This window comes from Oncorhynchus keta, chromosome 13, assembly GCF_023373465.1.
Source record: "Oncorhynchus keta strain PuntledgeMale-10-30-2019 chromosome 13, Oket_V2, whole genome shotgun sequence".
NCBI classification, from domain to species: Eukaryota; Metazoa; Chordata; class Actinopteri; order Salmoniformes; family Salmonidae; genus Oncorhynchus; species Oncorhynchus keta.
This window is the reverse complement of record NC_068433.1, coordinates 24,652,674-24,673,698: the sequence shown is the minus strand read 5'-3', so window position 1 is coordinate 24,673,698 and position 21,025 is coordinate 24,652,674. Positions and strand designations below refer to the sequence as shown.

At 45.4% G+C, this 21,025-nt stretch overlaps 1 protein-coding gene across 6 annotated transcripts in view; it reads left to right on the top strand.

Annotated features, from left to right (window-relative positions):
* The window catches only part of clcn3 (chloride channel 3), a 75,824-nt gene extending 54,799 nt beyond the window's left edge, over positions 1-21,025 (top strand). For 3 of the 6 annotated variants that reach the window (XM_052459820.1, XM_052459817.1, XM_052459818.1), the window contains 13 exons: positions 7,319-7,479; positions 7,693-7,792; positions 8,011-8,198; positions 8,535-8,657; positions 9,274-9,480; positions 9,758-9,838; positions 9,949-10,497; positions 10,745-10,931; positions 13,014-13,231; positions 13,387-13,567; positions 14,370-14,586; positions 16,571-16,646; positions 19,252-21,025. In XM_052459820.1, coding sequence (XP_052315780.1) covers positions 7,333-7,479; positions 7,693-7,792; positions 8,011-8,198; positions 8,535-8,657; positions 9,274-9,480; positions 9,758-9,838; positions 9,949-10,497; positions 10,745-10,931; positions 13,014-13,231; positions 13,387-13,567; positions 14,370-14,586; positions 16,571-16,646; positions 19,252-19,431 — 2,454 coding nt within the window. In that variant the 5' untranslated portion in view covers positions 7,319-7,332 and the 3' untranslated portion in view covers positions 19,432-21,025. Of the gene's footprint in view, positions 1-7,318; positions 7,480-7,692; positions 7,793-8,010; positions 8,199-8,534; positions 8,658-9,273; positions 9,481-9,757; positions 9,839-9,948; positions 10,498-10,744; positions 10,932-13,013; positions 13,232-13,386; positions 13,568-14,369; positions 14,587-16,570; positions 16,647-17,577; positions 17,635-19,251 lie in introns of all 6 variants that reach the window. The other 3 variants (XM_035783775.2, XM_052459821.1, XM_052459819.1) reach the window with 2 other exon arrangements.

Below are 21,025 nucleotides of genomic sequence, written 5' to 3'. Positions count from 1 at the left end.
TATTACCGGTATAGCACACAAGTTGGCTTTAAATATGAAGAGAAAATCCCATTGGGCCTCTATTACCAGAATGCTAACAAACTAATAGTGAAATCACATAGACGCTGTTAACTAAACGCTAACAAGCGAAAACTAAACTCATTTCAAGACAGGCAAATCCAGCTCATAAAGTTAAACAAGCATAGCTAGCAGTTACCGAATGTCATTTTCTGTGAGTGTGAACATTTACAAGCGAAAGTGAACAAGATAAATTGTTGTGAATAAAAAGTTGTGAAGCATGTTTTTCTGAAGGAAGAGCACGAATCGATTCTGGGGGGGGGGGGAAATAAACTGACGTGCCTAGTTAAATTTAAAAAATGATTGGAGAAGAATGGAGGAGGGGAAAAAAAACTAGTAGGAAGCACAGGGGAAAAAAATGGCAGCGGTACAGAACTCATCCAGAGCTCTTTGACTTCTGGCAGAAAGCCATTATAAGATACACTACATGACCAAAAGTATGTGGACACCGGCTCGTCGAACATCTCATTCCAAAATCATGAGCATTAATAGGGAGTTGATCCCCCTTTGCTTCTATAACAGCCTCCACTCTTCTGAGATGATGTTGGAACATTGCTGTGGAGACTTGCTTCCATTCAGCCACGAGAGCATTAGTGAGGTCGGTCACTGATGTTGGGCGATTAGGCCCGGCTCGCAGTCGCCGTTACGATTCATCCCGATGGGGTTGAGGTCAGGGCTCTGTGCAGGCCAGTCAAGTTATTTCACACCGATCTCGACAAACCATTTCTGTATGGACCTCGCTTTGTGCACGGGCGCATTGTCATGCTGAAACAGGAAAGGGCCTTCCCCAAACTGTTGCCACAAAGTTGGAAGCACAGAATTGTCTAGAATGTCATTGTATGCTGTAGCGTTAAGATTTCCCTTCACTGGAACTAAGCCAAGTCTGAACCATGAATCACAGCCCCAGACCATTATTCCTCATCCACCAAACTTTACAGTTGGCGCTATGCATTCGGGCAGGTAGCGTTTTCCTGGCATCTGCCAACCCCAGATTCGTCCATCGGACTGCCAGATGGTGAAGCATGATTAATCACTCCAGAGAACGCCTTTCCACTGCTACAGAGTCCAATGGCGGCAAGCTTTACACCACTCCAGCCAACGCTTGGCATTGCGCATGGTGATCTTAGGCTTGTGTGGGGTTGCTCGGCCATGGAAACCCGTTTTTAATTAAGCTCCCGACTAACAGTTCTTGTGCTGACGTTGCTTCCAGAGGCAGTTTGGAACTCGGTAGTGAGTGATGCAAAGGTGGCATCCTATGACGGTGCCACGTTGAAAGTGAGTATGGCCATTCTACTGCCAATGTCTATTGAGATCGCATGGCTCTGTGCTTGATTTTATACACCTGTCATCAACGGGTGTGGCTGAAATGGTCAAATCCACTTATTTGAAGGCGTGTCCACATACTTTTGCCTATATATAGTGTGTCTGATGGTAACCATTTAGTAATGAATTTCATGAAGTGTAACTTCATCTCGTGCGTGTTGCACAACAGAGACTTGTCGATTAGATATAGATCGCTATGGACTCATCAGCTCGCTTTGTCCCTTTGTGCTATTTGCAAACAAACACTTGACTGGCTCAACTGTTCTGGGGAACTACGGTAAGCTTAATATTTGAAAATAATGTGACAGGTGAAATGAAGAACGCAATCTGCTTTCTCTCCAAAGGTATTGCACAAGTTGACTGCAGGTAATAACTCAAAGTAGCTACAAATATTCAAATGTATTGAAAAACTTAAAAGAAATAGCTCTGACAGTATTGAAAACCCACCCTGTGGCTTTTTTCAAATACCCGGTATACTGTATTCCGCTTAAGCCTACTTTCTTCATCTTGTTAGATAGTTATCTAGCTGTGGCCATCTGGTTAGTATCGACAAGGGCTTTCACAAAATAACAACATTAGCACAGATCGCTTGGAATCTAGACCATAAGAAATATGCACTGAGATGTATTGCCAAACAACGTTACTGCCACCGTCTGGTTTGGAATATTTTAACAATGCTGAGTGGCTGATGACTTCCAAGGTCTTTTCTGTGTGAACACGACAGACTGCCGACACTCTATTCAGAGGTACTAAGTACTGTCGGCAGGCAAACATTTGACAACCCTACCGGTGTCTGAGTTTTAACCGGTACGGAGGTGTCTAAGATTCCTCACAAATCTTTCTACCCCTGTGTAGGGAAAATAAAAATTGGTTAGGCTTATGTCTATATGTACAGTTGAAGTCAGAAGTTTACATACCCATTAGCCAAATACATCTAAACTGAGTTTTTCACAATTCCTGACATTTAATCATAGTAAAATTCCCTGTCTTAGGTCAGTTAGGATCACAACTTTTTATTTTAAGAATGTGAAATGTCAGAATAATAGTAGAGTGATTTATTTCAGCTTTTATTTCTTTCATCACATTCCCAGTTGGTCAGAATTTTATTATACACTCAATTAGTATTTGGTAGCATTGCCTTTAAATTATTTAACTTGGGTCAAACGTTTCAGGTAGCCTTCCACAAGCTTCCCACAATAAGTTGGGGGAATTTTGGCCCATTCCTCCTGACAGAGCTTGTGTAACTGAGTCAGGTTTGTAGGCCTCCTTGCTCGCACACGCTTTTTCAGTTCTGGCCACAAATTTTCTATAGAATTGAGGTCAGGGCTTTGTGATGGCCACTCCAATACCTTGACTTTGTTGTCCTCAAGCCATTTTGCCACAACTTTGGAAGTATGCTTGGGGTCATTGTCCATTTGGAAGATCCATTTGCGACCAAGCTTAAACTTCCTGACTGATGTCTTGAGACGTTGCTTCAATATATCCACATAATTTCCTTCGTCATGAAGCCATCTATTTTGTGAAGTGCACCAGTCCCTCCTGCAGCAAAGCACCCCCCACAACATGATGCTGCCACCCCCGTGCTTCACGGTTGGGATGGTGTTCTTCGGCTTGCAAGCCGCCCTCCTTTTCCTCCAAACATAATGATGGTCATTATGGCCAAACAGTTCTATTTTTGTTTCATCAGACCAGAGGACATTTCTCCAAAAAGTATGATCTTTGTCCCCATGTGCAGTTGCAAACCGTAGTCTGGCTTTTTCATGGTGGTTTTTGAGCAGTGGCTTCTTCCTTGCTGAGCGGCCTTTCAGTTTATGTCGATATAGGACTCGTTTTACTGTGGATATAGATACTTTTGCACCTGTTTGCTCCAGCATCTTCACAAGGTCCTTTGCTGCTGTTCTGGGATTGATTTGCACTTTCCGCACCAAAGTACGTTCATCTCTAGGAGACAGAACGCGTCTCCTTCCTGAGCGGTATGACGGCTGTATGGTCCCATGATGTTTATACTTGCGTACTATTGTTTGTACAGATGATTGTGGTACCTTCAGGCGTTTGGAAATTGCTCCCAAGTATGAACCAGATTTGTGGAGTTCTAACCATTTTTTTCTGAGGTCTTGGCTGATTTCTTTTGATTTTCCCATGATGTCAAGCAAAGAGGCACTGAGTTTGAAGGTAGGCCTTGAAATACATCCACAGGTACACCTCCAATTGACTCAAATGATGTCAATTAGTCTATCAGAAATTTTCTGGAAATTCCAAGCTGTTTAAAGGCACAGTCAACTTAGTGTATGTAAACTTCTGACCCACTGTAATTGTGATACAGTGAAATAATCTGCCTGTAAACATTTGTTTGAAAAATGACTTGTGTCATGCACAAAGTAGATGTCCTAACCGACTTGCCAAAACTATAGTTTGTTAACAAGAAATTTGTGGAGTAAACTTCCGACTTCAACGGTATGTTACCTGCTTGCCTATTAGTTCACTTACTTGTTTGCTCATCCCTGTGTCCTTCCTTCCCCCTAGAGCCACATCAGATGTGACTAATCATACCCCAGTGTTTGAGCTTTGATCACGTTCCCACTTCCCACAGATCACACCAGGTAAAATCAGTCCCAGGTTTCTGGTATTTCATGTTAGCTTAGCAGTTAGCACCTTGTCTCCTAGCATTTGTTATAGGTTAACCCTAGGCTTCATTAAAAACAGCTTCATTGCATCCTGCCAACTGTGCCAAGCCATACACGGTTAGCCCCTGGATAACATGGTCATAACATGGTTGTGTGAAACAGTCCTTGTGGGTAGATGCCATCCTCACTAACAGACCCCAGCACGATATCACGCATTGCTGGCAAGTTCAGCAAATACACACAAGCGGTGTGTCCCTGACCGCATGCCAAAATGGAGAAGGGTTATGAGGGTCACCAAACCATGGATCATCATCATAACTGAACTAGCTTAGCCTCTACCTTCTGCTGATTTTTCTTCCTCTTTTCTCTAAATATGTATTTACCTGCGTTGGGGCGGCATGTAGCCTAGTGGTTAGAGCGTTGGACCGGTAAAGGTTGTTAGATCGAATCCCAGAGTCGTTCTGCCCCTGAACAAGGCAGTTAACCCACCACGTCATTGTAAATAAGAATGTGTTCTTAACTGACTTGCCTAGTTAAATAAAACATTTAATATGTTAGTTTTGTCATCTATGTACTAGTACTTTCTATTGGACAATGGACTTTCTACTACACTATAAGCCAGTGATGGGCAACTTTGATGGTGGTGGGGGCCACAAAAAATCTGAACTCATCATGATTGGCTGCTGTGGCTTTCTGGTCACATCCATACCAACGCTTGCAGTCAGAGCCGTCCCTAGGTTTTTTAGTGTCCCTAAGTGAAATTTTGTTGCCCCTCCCGCCCCACCTTGCGATCATAACATTTTAGGGGCCTACCTCTTGACAGCGGAGAGAAAACATTGACAGTTTAGATTTAATTTCCTGCAATTTTACACATTTTGACATTGGGCGTAGAGAAAATGTTGCCGTTTTTAAAGCGGAGGGAAGATTATTCAATTTTATAACTAATTTCATGTAATTCTACACATTTTGCCATAGGGTGGAGAGAAATGTTTGCATTTCTCTTTCTCAGGCAAAATATCACCCTGGAAAAATACACAATACACTGTACTGTGTATCAGTGAGCAGAATAGAAGAATTTGCACAACAAAGAATGTCTCTAATTTCATGCATGCCCCCCAATTATTTACCACATACTTGAGACAAAAGCATTCTTTTTTACTTTGTTTTTGGACACAATAGTGACTTTGTTTTTTCTTGGATGAATTCCCACACCCTTGTACAGTTGTCAGTTTCATTACATGAGATTTCCCTCTTTCCCCCCCCCCTTTTTTCCCTTTCCCCCTTTTCTACATGAATGTAGACCTGTCTCTGTGTAATTCCTGTCACTCTGAGAATACTGTGAAGCAATGTTCGATAAAGCACGTACTTTTTAAAGACCCATCTTCTTGACGACTGTGTGCTGTTTTTCAGTGCTACGTCGCCGACTGTGTATCGTATCGGTGTCATTGTTTATTTCCCTCACATCACATCCACAGCAGAGATTGACCTTTTTCAAAATGGCGGTTGGCTGCCCATTTGAGTTAGTGCTGTAGCGGATGAATGGAGATGGAGCAGGGGTGGCCTAAGGGCTCTTCTCAATCTCTGCTTCTGTCTGTCTGTGACGTGTGCGCGAGTCAGCCAGCTCGTAGAAGCTATTTAACTGTCCCTTTTAGATGCTGTGCGGCGCTGCTTCTAACCAGCACAGCCTGACCTGACTGGATTTCGGACATCCGGCATTAGCAATGATCATCGGGCAATGATCGTTCTTGATTATCGTTACGATGTGGATGAATTAATGTAATCATGAAATGTTATTTAAAAAAACATTTTTTATACATACAACCGTTTTTCCCCCCTTATCAGTCATCTTTGGCAGTTGAAACATAGTTTGCCAATTTTTGTATTCGAATGCAATATTGCTACGTGTTCTGTGCTTTTGTAAAGATCAACTGATCGCGCTTAAAGGGTGACCAAAGTTGTGTGGTCCAATCCCTTATTTTGGTGAACTGGAAAGAGCACAGTTGGCGGCAGGCTATATACTGTGTTATACTCTAGGTGTGGCGTAGTCTACTTTATGACGTCTATCCGCGTAGGACCTACATCCTGTAATGCCTGCATCCAAGACACACAAAAATGGCAGACTGTTGCACTGCAGTCAGTGTTGTAATCCTTGGCCAGCGCTCACTTCACAGTCACACCACTACTGTGCCTCTGTTTCCCCCTGTCACAGTCTTACTACGACACAACCTGTTGTGTACACAGAATCATGTGACCGAAGGGAGACCCGCGTGTCCTTGCGCCTATTTTTATGGGGAACCGTTATCTGAGATTGTGAAACGAGTTTCGAGGAAGAGAACCTCACAGACTTGGAAGTAAACATTCTCCTTCACAGTTTAAACCAGAACGACCCTTTTTGGAAGGACATCTTTTAGAACCTGAATGAACTACTGTTTTGAGTCTAACCTCCATGACCAGTGAGTGATTAGTTGAAAGGAACTCAAGAGACCTGGATAAGCCTCGGTTTCTACCTTCTGTGTTCAATCTGCCATCAAGTCTGCAACTGCACCTCCATTTGGCTCCAGAGTGCCTGGGGGTGAGGGAGTAACTGATTAGGATATCTGATTATAACAGGAGGTGTGTGTGTGTGTGTGTGTGTGTGTGTGTGTGTGTACAGCAGTTAGTCTCTCTCCACCATGTCTGGCTTTGGTTTTGAGATGCAGCAGCCAACAGATGGATGGACGGGCTTTCCACCCAATGTTAATTCTCATTAGTTTTCGTAAGCCAGCGGCGTGTGCCGTGCTTCGCAGTGTCTTCCTAATGGGCCCGATAATGGAGCAGATATTTAGTGCTTCCGGGCTGACGCACACAGTGTAAAAAAAAAATGAAAAAATGAAGATGGAGCTGGGGTTTGGCATAATTTGATTTAAGGGATGACTATCATGTGAGAAGAAAGGAGAAAAGACGACAACACCACACACTGTTCAGTCCTCTGCTGGTAGGTTTCAATGTACGGGAGCAGCGTTTTGACTGCGGTTGGTCTTCGTTCAGAGGGCGGGGGGAATCCTCTCCCTTGTCTGATGTGACTGCATTAGTCAAAGATTGGGAGGTTTTCTCTGACTCTGTTACTGTTCCCTCTTTTTTTTCCCCCACCTGGGTTTCTCGGTGCAAATTGACCGGGAAGATTGTTACATCGCTGTCTGACCCAGATGGCTTCTTTGTAGCAGCATTTGACCCATCCAGACTCTGAGCAATCTGTCAGCGAGCTAGTACTCCACCGTTTGCCAGTCTTTCACAAGAACTTTCTCACTGACTTGCGCTCGCTCTCTCTCCTGTAGGATCTAACTACGTCATGTCTAACGGGGGCGGGGTGATGAGTAGCACCACCCACCTGCTGGACTTCCTGGAGGAGCCCATCCCGGGGGTCGGCACCTATGATGACTTCCACACCATCGACTGGGTCCGGGAGAAGTGCAAGGACCGGGAACGCCACCGCAAGGTGAGGACAACATTTACATTTAAGGCACTAGGCTGCTTTAAGAAAAGAAAGGCTGCAGAACCTGTGGCTCTGATGCAATGCATTTTATAGATGGATAACATTTGAGTCATTTAGCTAGTTAGTTAATAGTTACTCTAAAAAGGGGGAGAACTGTGTGTGTGTGTGTGTGTGTGTGTTTCTAACCCTGCTCTCTCTGTGTGTGTGTGTTCGCAGATCAATGCTAAGAAGAAGGAATCAGCTTGGGAGTTTACCAAGAGCCTGTATGATGCCTGGTCTGGGTGGCTGGTGGTGACACTGACAGGGCTGGCCTCAGGTAACACACACACGCAGTCACCTGAGCTCACCTGTACTAATAGCCAGTTACGGGTAATTACAGTAAATGTAGACTCATCATCGACAACATGTATGTTTTTCGTCTTGCTTTTGATGAAAGTCAACGTGACACAGGCTTAAACTATCGTTTCCTTCTTCTCTTCCCTGTCCTCTTCTTCATCCTCTCTCTCTTCCTCCCCTTCCTCCTTGTCCGATCAGGTGCTCTGGCTGGTCTAATCGACATCGCTGCTGATTGGCTGAACGACATCAAGGAGGGGGTGTGTCTGAATGCCATGTGGTTCAACCACGAGCAGTGCTGCTGGGGCTCCAACGAGACCACGTTCGCTGAGCGGGACAAGTGTCCTCAGTGGAAGAGCTGGGCGGGGCTCATCCTGGGCCAGGAAGAGGTGAGAAGGATTTCGTTGACGTAGGTGTTACAGGTTTCAGATGGCTGTTATAAGCACCTCATGTGCTGTAATATAGCAACTTATCGGTGTTATAAGCTAGCGGTTACCAGAGTAGAGAGGGACAAGTCAGGCAGAGGTGAGATAGGTATAAAGTGTCTTGACCACTGTTTAGACTGACTCCATGTTGTTATAGATGACACCAGGAGTTGATTTGGTCGTTCTATATGTGTTCTCCTGATCTAACCTCAGAACAAATGTCCGTATACCCTGTGTCAGTGTATTGACAGTTAATAATATGCTCTTTCTCCTCCTCCTCCTCCTCCTCCTCTGTCCCAGGGCCCTGGTTCCTACATCATGAACTACTTCATGTACATCTACTGGGCTTTGTCCTTCGCCTTCCTGGCTGTGTTACTGGTCAAGGTGTTCGCCCCTTACGCCTGTGGCTCCGGTATACCTGAGGTGAAGTCGTACACATGGATGCACACACACACACACACGCACACTATATATACAGTATATATTGTGATTCAGGAAGAGCGAGAGATGAGGATTAGCCACGGGGAGCAGTTGGAAATGTTTTGTTCGTCTTGTAAATTCTTAGTCTGAAGCCGTTCGGGATATGTTTGGACATTTACCTTTTTTGTTTCTTTTGTTGAATTTAGGGATAGTTTCTTCAACTTACAGATATTTCCCTTACTTAGACATTTAATAAAAAGGAAACTCCAGCACACCAGTGAGCTTAATGCGTCCTTAACGTTTTCAATAGACTCTTACGAACACCTCCCCTCCTCTCCCTTCTCTCTCCCAGAGAACAAAGGACATTTACATTGGCCATGTCTCAAGTACCTCTCCTTCCTCCCAAAGTGTGCACTTGTTCACTTCCCTTCACTGATTTGTAAGGAAATTACCGGTAGAAGAAATATGGTGGAAACTCCCACTAGCCCATGTCTCCACCAATCCAATGCTTTTAGGTTTGTGGGAAGTAGTGAACGAGGGCACACTTCAGGAGGAGGGAGATATTAATGGGAAACGCTTATCTTATTTCTATCCTCCCCCCACGTCTCTGTCTCCCCAGATAAAGACCATTCTGAGTGGGTTCATCATCCGGGGTTACCTGGGGAAGTGGACCCTGCTGATCAAAACTGTGACCCTGGTGCTGGCTGTAGCGTCTGGGCTGAGCCTGGGGAAGGAGGGACCCTTGGTCCACGTGGCCTGCTGCTGTGGAAACATTTTCTCATACCTCTTCCCCAAGTACAGCAAGAACGAGGCCAAGAAGCGAGAGGTGCGTGCGATTATGTGATCTACGGTTCTGTTAGGCGCGGTCAAATACAGTACCATGCAACTTTTATTGTCCAAGTACGTCAAAGAACGAGCCTAAGGAGAGAGCGGATATGGTTTGTGTTTGTATCTGTTGTATTACATGACCGTGTGGAGTTTTGTCTTGAGCCCTTTTCTGTGTCACCACATAGTCGGATATACGACTGTGTTTTAGGTCATTTCCTGTCGGTGTTTCCGCTGACTCGGCCTGTGTTTCTTTTGTTTTTGTCTTCTCTCCGCAGGTCCTATCTGCAGCGTCAGCGGCCGGGGTGTCCGTGGCTTTCGGTGCTCCCATAGGAGGAGTACTCTTCAGCTTGGAGGAGGTACGTTTTATACTGAATGTGTGTGCATGTGCCTGACTGTGTGTCTGTACATTGAATCACAGGCTATAATTTCCTTGCTCCCCTGCACCTGTCTGCCCCCCCCCCCCCAGGTGAGCTACTACTTCCCTCTGAAGACCCTGTGGCGCTCCTTCTTCGCTGCATTGGTGGCAGCCTTCGTCCTCCGCTCCATCAACCCGTTTGGCAACAGCCGTCTGGTGCTTTTCTACGTGGAGTACCACACCCCCTGGTACCTGTTTGAGCTTATCCCCTTCATCCTGCTGGGGGTGTTTGGAGGCCTCTGGGGGGCCTTCTTCATCAAGGCCAACATCGCCTGGTGCCGAAGGAGGAAGTCCACCCGCTTCGGGAAGTACCCCATCCTGGAGGTGATCTTCGTGGCGGCCATTACCGCGGTCGTGGCGTTCCCCAACCCGTACACGCGGCAGAACACCAGCGAGCTGATTAAAGAGTTGTTTACCGACTGCGGACCCTTGGAGTCGTCCCAGCTGTGCCAGTACAGGAGTCAGATGAACGGGAGCAAGGCGTTTGTGGACGCGTCTCCCAACAAGCCGGCTGGACCCGGGGTGTACGCAGCCATTTGGCAGCTGTGCCTGGCGCTCATCTTCAAGATCATCATGACCATCTTCACCTTCGGACTTAAGGTGAGGAACGGCAGGGGGGCAGGTGGAGTGCTGTCCAGTTAATGTGGTTGTATTGGGGAAATGATCAGATCGTGGCCTATTGCAGATCTTCGATTGTAGTCAACACTCCCAAGTAATGCTGATCAGGTTTGGGGTTGAAAGGCATTGAGCAAAATTGGAATTGGGATTTTAGTTCAGGATGTTTTTTCAACAGGAAATGTTCAGAAGTAGTTGGAGTGGTTCTTTGAGTTGTGGTTAATATCCCCAGGTTCCTGCTGGCCTGTTCATCCCCAGTATGGCCATCGGGGCGATTGCCGGGCGTATCGTTGGCATCGCCGTGGAGCAGCTGGCGTACTACCACCACGACTGGTTAGTGTTCAGGGAGTGGTGCGAGGTAGGCACAGACTGCATCACCCCGGGACTCTATGCCATGGTGGGGGCCGCCGCATGTCTGGGTGAGTTAAAAAAAATCTACGTTTATCGGTCGCATACAAAGATCTGCAGATTTTATTGCAGGTGCAGCGAAATCCTTATGTTTATAGCTCCAACAGTGCAGTAATATCTAGCAACACAATAAAATACACATATAATCCAAAAAGGTAGAAAACAAGTAAAGAATGCGCAATATCTTGGGCTGTGATGATCATGGAATTTTGGATGATGGTTATTGGCCAGCCAAATGACTACCGTCTCCGTAATACCGTTCGAATAGCATTTTATTTTTGTGTGTTGTTTACGGGGCCCTATGAAATCCCCCCAAATTAAGTTTTGTTACCTTGGTTTCTTGGTTTTATTTTTCAAGGTTTGTTTATTTTTATTCAGGTTTTCACTCAAATGTTTTACAATAACAACACAATTGTATGTTCTAAGTCCACAACACTGCTATGTTAAGTCCCCCATATCGGGAACTTTAAGCGGTTTTGGACCGGTTCCGACTGCCATTTTGGTGTACAAAGCGCTCTGTCAACGCCTTAGGGTCCCGTGCCTTATAATGGCAGAAATCTATCTGCTCTCCGCTACCACTTTCTCAGCGGAGCTGACTTGGAAGTGTCAGGTTTCATACCTACATTTGCGTAGGGATTGACGTGTCACATTTTCTGGCCTACCCAGACAAAGAATTGATTTACTCTTCCACCGAGCGAGTCATCCCAGCCTGTGAGACGGCATATGAACGAACGGTGACAGTCTTATCGGATCCAGCCTGTGTAGTTGAATCTTGCTGTGATATTCTCAAACGGATTTAGAGCTCTCAAATGTGAATAAATACTGCATTTCATAGAATTGAAACTATACCACTTTCTCTTGGAAATAGATGGACAAAATCACTTCGTCCTTAAAGCTGATGAGTATGAACACATTTGAATGGTGTCTTTGCGCCACTCAGTGGACGTTTAGAAGGAAATTCTCTGTCGGCAGTTATATGAAATAGTGCCAATATTGTACTGTCATTAAGTATGATCATATTTATTTTGCAGTTATCTTATCTTAAAAGTGTTTACTTGAGGCTGACGACTAGCATCAAACCAACTTAAATTATCTACAAAATGAGTTTTGCAACGACACAATTCAAAAGGAAGGATTACAGCTAATTTTTTTCCTTTAACTGTTCGAGATTCACAAATTATTATTTTGATTCCCGTGATTCCATTTACCGCGATTGAACCGAACCCCAACTGCTACAATGGCGAAGTGAATCATTCAATTTGTGAAAAATAATAATTCAAAAGAATCGATTCATATTAATTAAAGGAATCAATATTTTTCTTATATTGGGGCATTCGTTACACAGTCAATTAATTGTATTTTATTTCCATGATGGCCTTCATCCATAAACGTTGGTTACATGGTTATACGGTAATTGTGCCAGTCTAGCGTTATCAGAAAGAGCAATGTCAGAGTCCGGGATATAAATATAAATGGTGTGTATAGACAGTATATGAAAAGGTGTGTACAGCAATAGTTATATAGGATGAGCCATGCTTAGAATACAGTATATATGTATAAAGTGGGTCAAACGGTATGTAAACATGATTAAAGTGACCTGTTTTCAATGCCTTAATATACATGGGAGCACCAGTCTCTAAGGTGCCTGGCAAAGTACCGGCGGTGGCCGGTTAGTGATGGCTCTTCAGCAGTCTGATGGCCTGGAGATAGAAGCTGTTTATCAGTTTCTCGGTCCCGGCTTTGATGCACCTGTGCTGTTTCCGTCTGCGAGATGGTAAGCAGGGTGAACAGACCATGGTTTGGATGGCTGAGGTCCTTGATTACACTGAAGGATCTCACTGGCTGTGGGTCTGTCTGTGTTTTTATGGTTCTGTCTGTTGTTCTTACTCGGTGTCAGTTTCCCCTTGTGATACATTGCTATATGGACTGTGTTGGTCGATTTTTCAAATGTAATCTGTCTTGCTGTAAAGGCTTTGGTCCTCTCCCATGCAACTCTTCCCTTGTCTCCGGGTTGTTGCTGTAAAAGATGGCGCTGTCACTTCTCAGTCAACTTACCTGGTGAATAGTACGTGAATCATTGTGTTGTGCTCCAGGTGGTGTAACGCGGATGACCGTGTCTCTCGTGGTCATCGTGTTTGAGCTGACGGGCGGCCTGGAGTACATCGTGCCCCTCATGGCCGCCGTCATGACCAGCAAGTGGGTGGGCGACGCCTTCGGGCGCGAGGGCATCTACGAGTCACACATCCGCCTGAACGGGTACCCCTTCCTCGACGCCAAGGAGGAGTTCACACACACCACACTGGCGCGGGAGGTGGTTATTTACACACACACACACACACACACACACACACACACACACACACACACACACACACACACACACACACAGTAATCAAAACAAACAAACTTCACAAAAATGATTCACAAGTAGATGCATGATGTTCTTCCATTACTGTGTGACATCAGGTGATGCGGCCGCGGCGTAGTGATCCGCCGTTAGCGGTGCTGACGCAGGACGACCTGACAGTGGAGGAACTACAGGGGATCATCAACGAGACCAGCTACAATGGCTTCCCTGTCATCGTCTCCAAGGAATCCCAGAGACTGGTTGGCTTCGCTCTGCGCAGGGACATCACCATCGCTATAGGTGAGGAGAGATGGAAGGGTGTGTGGGGGGGGGTCTGATTCAACCAGACCCTAAGTTAAACTAGTATTTTATTCCCTTTCAAATACTTTAGCTGCACTTAATTTATTGAGCTGAAACCAATGGAATTGTGCCAAAAGTGTAAACCCTCCCTATCTGGCACTAGAGCTCTGCTACCCGACCCAAGCCTGACAGGCCCCTACATTATGCATCGGGTTAGGCTCGGGGAGGGCCTGTTTTTTTGTTGTTTTGTTTTTCATCAATAACTAGGGTACAGGCAGGACTTGGTAGCACTAACATTTTGAACCTGAGCCGTTTGTTCAAAGTCATATCTGACTAAGATCATAACATGGTGTCAGAGGTGCTTCATCCTCGTCAAATGTAAGACCGGAGACATTATTTCACAAAAAATAATAATGTTACTTGAGTTTGTCGAGAGTATAGAGTGACTCAAAGTAGCAGCTAATTGCTCTCTCATGCCTCGTCATTGAGCAGAGCAGCCCAAGCAGAGCCGTTGCTATGGATACTCCCAGAGCACATGCAGTGTGAGCAGCGGGCAGGAAGTGAGTGACAGACTGAGAGGAGCAGCTAATGGATATACTAACAGAGAAAGTTATTTTGGGTTTCAGGCCGGGCCTTACATTTTACATTTGGCACAAAAATTGGTCCTGGGGAGGGTAGGACCTAAACATCGCATGGGCATGGCTCGGGTACCCCCCCCCGACTTAGAAACGAACCAAATCTCATTTCTCGTTCTCCACCCACCCACCCACCCACTCCCTCTCTCCCTCCCAACTGTCAACAGAGAACGCACGGCGGAAGCAGGAGGGTATCCTGTTGACTTCGCGGGTCTACTTCACGCAGCACGCCCCTACGCTGCCCGCCGACAGCCCGCGGCCCCTCAAGCTGCGCTCCATCCTGGACATGAGCCCCTTCACCGTGACCGACCACACGCCCATGGAGATCGTGGTGGACATCTTCCGCAAGCTGGGCCTCCGCCAGTGTCTGGTGACACACAACGGGTGAGATGAGGGGTAGGGTGGCATGGGAAGGGGTGATGACTGGGGGGGGATCGGAGGGTTGGGAGTTTGTCCAAGCTGGGCCTCCGACAATGTCTGGTGATGCATAAAGAGTGAAACGAGAGGGTGGGGGGGGGGTGTGTGTGCTGGTGGTGGGGGAGGGGTAATCGCTAGGGTGGCTTGGGAAATAGGGCAGGGGAGGGGGGAATGGAAAAGGGATGAGGGAATCACGGCTTCAAAATGGGGGGTGAAAGACAAGGAGGGAACACTGGGGGAAAGAGTCTTCCTACGTCCTCCTTACCTCAGCCTCCGTGTTGGCAACCTGAACTAACACCTCAACAGGCAACACCGAGTTCCCTCAACACAAACCAGACAACACACTCTCAAGGTCTGTTCCAATATACACACACTACTGGAATTGGACATCATGCATTTGAAGTGATATGCTAGTCTGGATAATGGGACGTACTAGCCATGCATCGCCTCACTGTAGAGCGATGCATGGACACTGGGAGCCGTGGTGTTATAACCTGTTATAACCTGTAGGCTGTAACCTGCATGGCCTTTCAGCTAAATGCTAGCTGCGCTACTCTTACCAATATAACTACTGAAATACCACTTAACAAATACCAGACAGGAGACACTCACCAATATACTACCACCATTACTGTAGAACAGGTATCATACAGAGAGGAAACCTATCTAGCTTTATTCAGTAGCATGACTAAGAAGCTCTTAAGGAATGCAGTGTGTTCATTGAAAAATAGTGAGTGTAAATCATAGATTTGAAAAATTCCCGTCATGCAAGTTCGAGACAGAAAATTGTTGTTATCCAGTTTCCTTTGGAGGGACTCGTGTGTCTTGTTTTAGAAGTTGGTGGCCTTCAATTGTACTGTACAAGCTCTGAAGGGACACCTAGTGGTTAAAATAGGAATTACAGGACAGACAGTGTGCATCCAAAAATATAAACGCAACATGTAAGGTGTTGGTCCCATGTTTCATGAACTGAAATAAAAATCCCTGACATTTTAGTGGCACAAAAAGCTTATTTCTCTCATATTTTGTGCACAGATTTGTTTATATCCCTGTTAGTGAGCATTTCACCGTTGCCAAGATAATCCATTCCACCTGCCAGGTGTGGCATATCAAGAAGCTGATTAAGCAGCACGATCATTACACAGGTGCACCTTGTGCTGGGGACAATAAAAGGCCACTTTACAATGTGCCGTTTTGCACAACACAATGCTACAGATGTGAGGGAGTGTGCCATTGGCACGCTGACTGCAGGCATGTCCACCAGAGCTGTTTCCAGAGAAGTGTAGAAACCCTCGTTCTGTGCGTTTATTACCCGGCAGTCATAGTCTAAGTATATGTTTAAAGATGGATGTTTAGACACAGTCAGGAGAGGCAGAGTGACTGAGATTACAGATGACGGCAGTCCTTTTGTTTTTATGCATTTTTCTTTTTGTCATAATTGTTTCGTTTTCTATTGTTTGATGCCACCTTTGGTCTCAATGAATGTATCATTCAGTAGCTATAGATTTAGGCTAAATGTAGAAACATCAGACATACTATATCCTAGGTTATTCATCTACAATACTTGATTCCGTTACTACTCACAAGGTTAGAATCCATTACACGTGAACAAGGAAGTTATTGAAACCGACAGAAAGATGAATCATATGCACGAATAACACTAGTTGGCATCCAGTTGACACACATGCTGATATAAAATCACCATCTGTAGGAGTAGTATATTTATTGACCATTCTTTTTAAAGCAACACTATTAGGATTTGTTTGGCACTTTATGTTATGATTTGACACTGTTATGTCATTTTAAGTTATGTTTATTTATGTTTCTATAAGTTATTATTTTTGTGTTTTGTATGCTTTGTGCTGCTGTCTCTCTCTCTCTCTCTCTCTCTGTCTTTCTCTGTGTTTGCGCGACGGGCAGTCTCCTGAGTAACAGGTGTGTGTTTGTACAGGATTGTATTGGGCATCATCACTAAGAAGAATATATTAGCGCATCTGGAGGAGCTCAAGGAACACACGGAGCCCCTGGTGACTAGCCCCGCCCCCTGTCCCCTCCCATTCCACTGACCTCTCCCCCTTCCCCATTTCTGCCCACCTACCTAGGCGCGACGCATGAAAGTGTAACTGACAGTTCCCGTTTCCAATAGCAACCCACTCGTCTTACTGTGTCATATTTTCAACTCACTCACAAATGCACTCTTTTTTTTGTGGGGGGGGGGTGGGTGGGGTGTGTGCATCCACTTTCTCCTCACTGGATACCCTATCATTCACAAACACAAGTGCCACTCTGTCACTCTCTGGTCTCCCTATTCATTCACTACTAGTCATTAACAACAGTCAGTAAGATGTATATTTGTTTAAAGATCTACTTTAAATGAGTGGTGTTGTTATGGGTCCTTTTAATGTTGGACTTTGATGGGAACTGTCATTTGAAGCTTGATTAGTTAGATCCTCGTCACGTACTATTGCTCCACCGCCATTTCCATCAACGACATGCCACTAGCTATTAGTCCCTTCATCAGTAGTAGGGGCTGCTTCATCTGCTATAAGAAGTTATTATAGAATATAGATAGAAGCATGAATATACTGATTGTATATTGATCTCGTCCCCCCGTCCCTGTCCCAATAACTTGCCTACAGCCATGTAGCCATGCCTATTTTTTGTGTGTGTATCACTCGGCCCATCAAAAACCTTCACACGCAAACATTACATAATTTCACTTTAAAAGCATCCCAAATGGCACCCTATATCCTGTGTAATGCACTTCTCGTTCAAAAGCAGTGCACTATGAAGGGAGTAAGGTGCCATTTTGGACGTAGTACAGTTTGACTCCAATTAATTACTGCTTCTTCCTGTTTTGTTTTCTTTTTTTTTTGTCTTTCTTTTTACCTCTCCCTCTCGCTCCCCCCTCCCCCCCAACTGGGTCACCGTCCGTCCGTCTGTCTGGCGGACCAACAGATCGACGACATCTGACCCGACAACTCGTAGCTCCGCCGGCGTCCCCTTAACCGATTGGCGAGTAACCGGCCGCTACGTGGGAGCGGACCGTTGGTTTTTCTGGGAGGGGGAGATTTAGCATCTAGTGTCCCTGACGTAGGCCTAGTAGAACCCTCCTCCTGAGAGAGTGAACTCTATGGTGGTGAAGTGATGGTGGTGTGATGGTGGTAGTAGCCGTGTTGTGGTAGCTAATACCTATAGTATAGGTAGCCAGCTAAGACAAGCAACCCACATTCAACACCCACCCTGATCCTAAACAGTACCCACCCCTCATTCAACCCCCTCTCACCTGAACTCAACCCCCGTGCCTCACCCGCTGCCTCCCACCTCAACCTCCCTCACTTCAGATCTGGTCCCCTCCACTTCCTACATGTGCCCCACCTTCAACAGGCCTGTTCTGTAGATCAGGGACCGTATTCATGAAGCGTCAAGTAGTAGGTGTGCTGATCTAGGATCAGTCCTTATAATCATATTCGTTAGGATCTTAAAGGCTAAACTGATCCTAGATTAGCACTCCTACTCTATGACGCTTTGAAAGACAGCCCCTCATCACTCTCTCAGCTCAACGTCTGTCTCTCTCGCTCTCCAGTGTCTGCAGATGTTTCTCACGAAATCTCAGTTCAAGAGCACAAGTGTCTGTAGTTATAACAACAACAAAAAAGGCAATTCTAGGAATCAGGATGTCCTAATGGACATCTAATTATTATCCGTTTGCACAATGGTTGCAAACGGTATTTGACCCTCTATGTTTTATATTACATTTCAACCAATTGCGACCTGGCTCTCAGAAAGGAGTAACCTTTTTAAAGGGAGCCGGTAGCAATGAGCCTGAAGACGCTTGACTGGGTGTTCCAGAATGTTTATCCCTGAGGACTATGAAGGTTTGGTTGTTTGGTAAGGCAAGGTGTTCAGTCTTGCTCTTCCTAGTGTGTTCAGTTCATTTCCTCCCTCCAGGCTTCTAACGAGAATCACTCACTCACCATTCTCCCTTGGTTACTCACCTCCTCTCCACCTCGTATCCTTCCTTGGCACCAGTGGGACTCGTGTTTTTGTTGGCATGGTTGCAGTGACACTGACTGTCACGGTTGACTGAGTGGTTACTGTATTCCCTGTTACTGTATTCCCTTGGGCTAAAATGCAGATACAGTTTGGAAGAAATGGAGCATTTGCTTCTCTTGACTGTAGAATTCATCATTATTATTTAGTAATTTTTTAATATTTTTGATATAAAGCAACTTATCATTAAGTGTCAGGCCCCGAAATAATATAGATCCCCAAACGAAGGCCCCAACTGAATTGCCACAATTTTGTCAGTTAACAGAGCCCATTATTTTGGTTAGATAACATGATCTAACCAAATAAATAATATTATCATTCTCTCTCGATTGATTCCACCTTTGTATCCCCGGCCAAAACCACCACCGACCGGCCAACCAACCGCACTAGCCAACAAAAACACGATACAATTCTCTCCCACGCCAACCAGACTGTGCTCCCTGCCAGCTCATCACTGACTAACTCTCTTTTTTTCTCTCTCTCTATCCCTCTCAATCTTTCTCACTCCCCCCGATCTCTCTCACTCGTTCTGTCTCTCACACACACACACTCTCTCACACACTCTTTCTCCCCCTGCAGGCGTCTCCTTGGTATTATCACAAAAAAAGATATCCTTCGTCATATGGCCCAGATGGCCAACCAAGACCCCGACAACATAATGTTCAACTAGTCACCGCCTTCCCGGGTCGTCAAGCTGACGAGGAGGAAAGCGAGGAGGAGGTGGTAAACCTACTGGACGGCCGCGGCTCCACCCTATGACGCACAGCCCCCACCCCCACCCCTGGGACACACCACCCCAAATCCACCTCAATACTAAACCAGAGCCCTCTAGAGGCCACATGAAGGAAGAGACGAACAGACTCTAAAAGGACTTTAAAAATGGCTGCTGTGAGGGATGTTTTGGCCCCTAGGTAGCAGCTAGTACAGGCTGGGGCATAAATACACAAGGAATGCAATTTAAACACACCCCTCCATTTACATACAGAAACATACATACATACATACATACATACATACATACATACATACATGAGATCAGACTCACTCATACACAGATGCCACACAAGCATGCCACTAGCCGAATTGCACCTCCTTCAAACACACCCTTCATGCTCCTTTGTCCTTGTCCTGTTTCTATTGGTTCACGCTGGTGGACATTGCTGTGAGCCTGAAGCCTGGCTACCGAGGTAAGAGGTCAGAATGATCCGCTAGGACGCGAGGAGCGACCTTCAGACACCTCGACTGCTGATTGGCTGTCAGCCCTGCCAGGCTCCACCCCCACTGTGTCCCTCCCTCCCCACACCCCGTCCGTCCTCGAAAGCATTGTTTACCTGTGAACTCTCTTTGAGTGAGAGAATGCATGTGTGCGTTTCACCTCCACGTTCCAATCAGGTTGTCATAGTAACCCGAAACTACAAACTCCCACCCTCCCCCCTAAAAGCATCCGCCTGATATTAGACTGGGCGTTGCTCCAAGGTGTAAGTGTGGGTGAGAGAGAGTGTGTGTGTGTGAGAGAGGAAGGAAGATCAAGGGTACAAGCAGGATGTACTGAAGTAGTTAGTTAATGTCTGAGTGTTGTAGTTCAAGAACAAAATGTCTCTTTCTGATGTATGTGAAAACATTCTGTACAGAAGAGTCCGATACTCATCGGTTACATACCCCCTCCCCTGTTGAAGTAAAGAGTGAAAAACTCTGTGTGTGCGCGTGCAATTACCTTTTGATCTGAGCCAGGTAGGCAATATGCCATAGAGGTGTGTGTGCACGCGCATAAGTATCAGATGAGAAAAGACTTGTCCGTTTCTCCGACAGTGAAGGTGGGCAGTGTGTATATCAAAATAAATAGGAACACTAACTCAAGGTGAAGTTCTGTTACTGGAGGAGAAAAAAAATATCATTTTTTTCTTTTCAAACTATTACTAATGCAACTACTTTTAGAGTATTGATATATACATAATCAAGTAACTTTTTATGGCTTGTAATGAAACAAAGTCAAGACTGGAAAACCACTTCTTTTTTTTTCTTTTTCAAGTGAACAAAATAAATGGATGATTATGAGGATGTTGACGGTAATACTGCACAGTAACCATGTCTTAGATCTTTTACTTTGCTTTAATTAAGCTGCCTCATGGTGTGAGAAATGTGTCTTGTATTTTCCACTGGAGCTTAATCTTTTCTTGCATCTCTCCTCCTCTGCCTCGTCGTCAAGTACAACAATTCAACAGGAAATCTTCTTCGCATTTGTAGATTTAAAATCATGAATTGAAAGGACTGAAATAGGAGGTGCATTTCACAACACGTTTTTTGGGAGGTGTGCCAGTAACTCCTTTTAAACTTCAATAAAGTCTCTTGTATA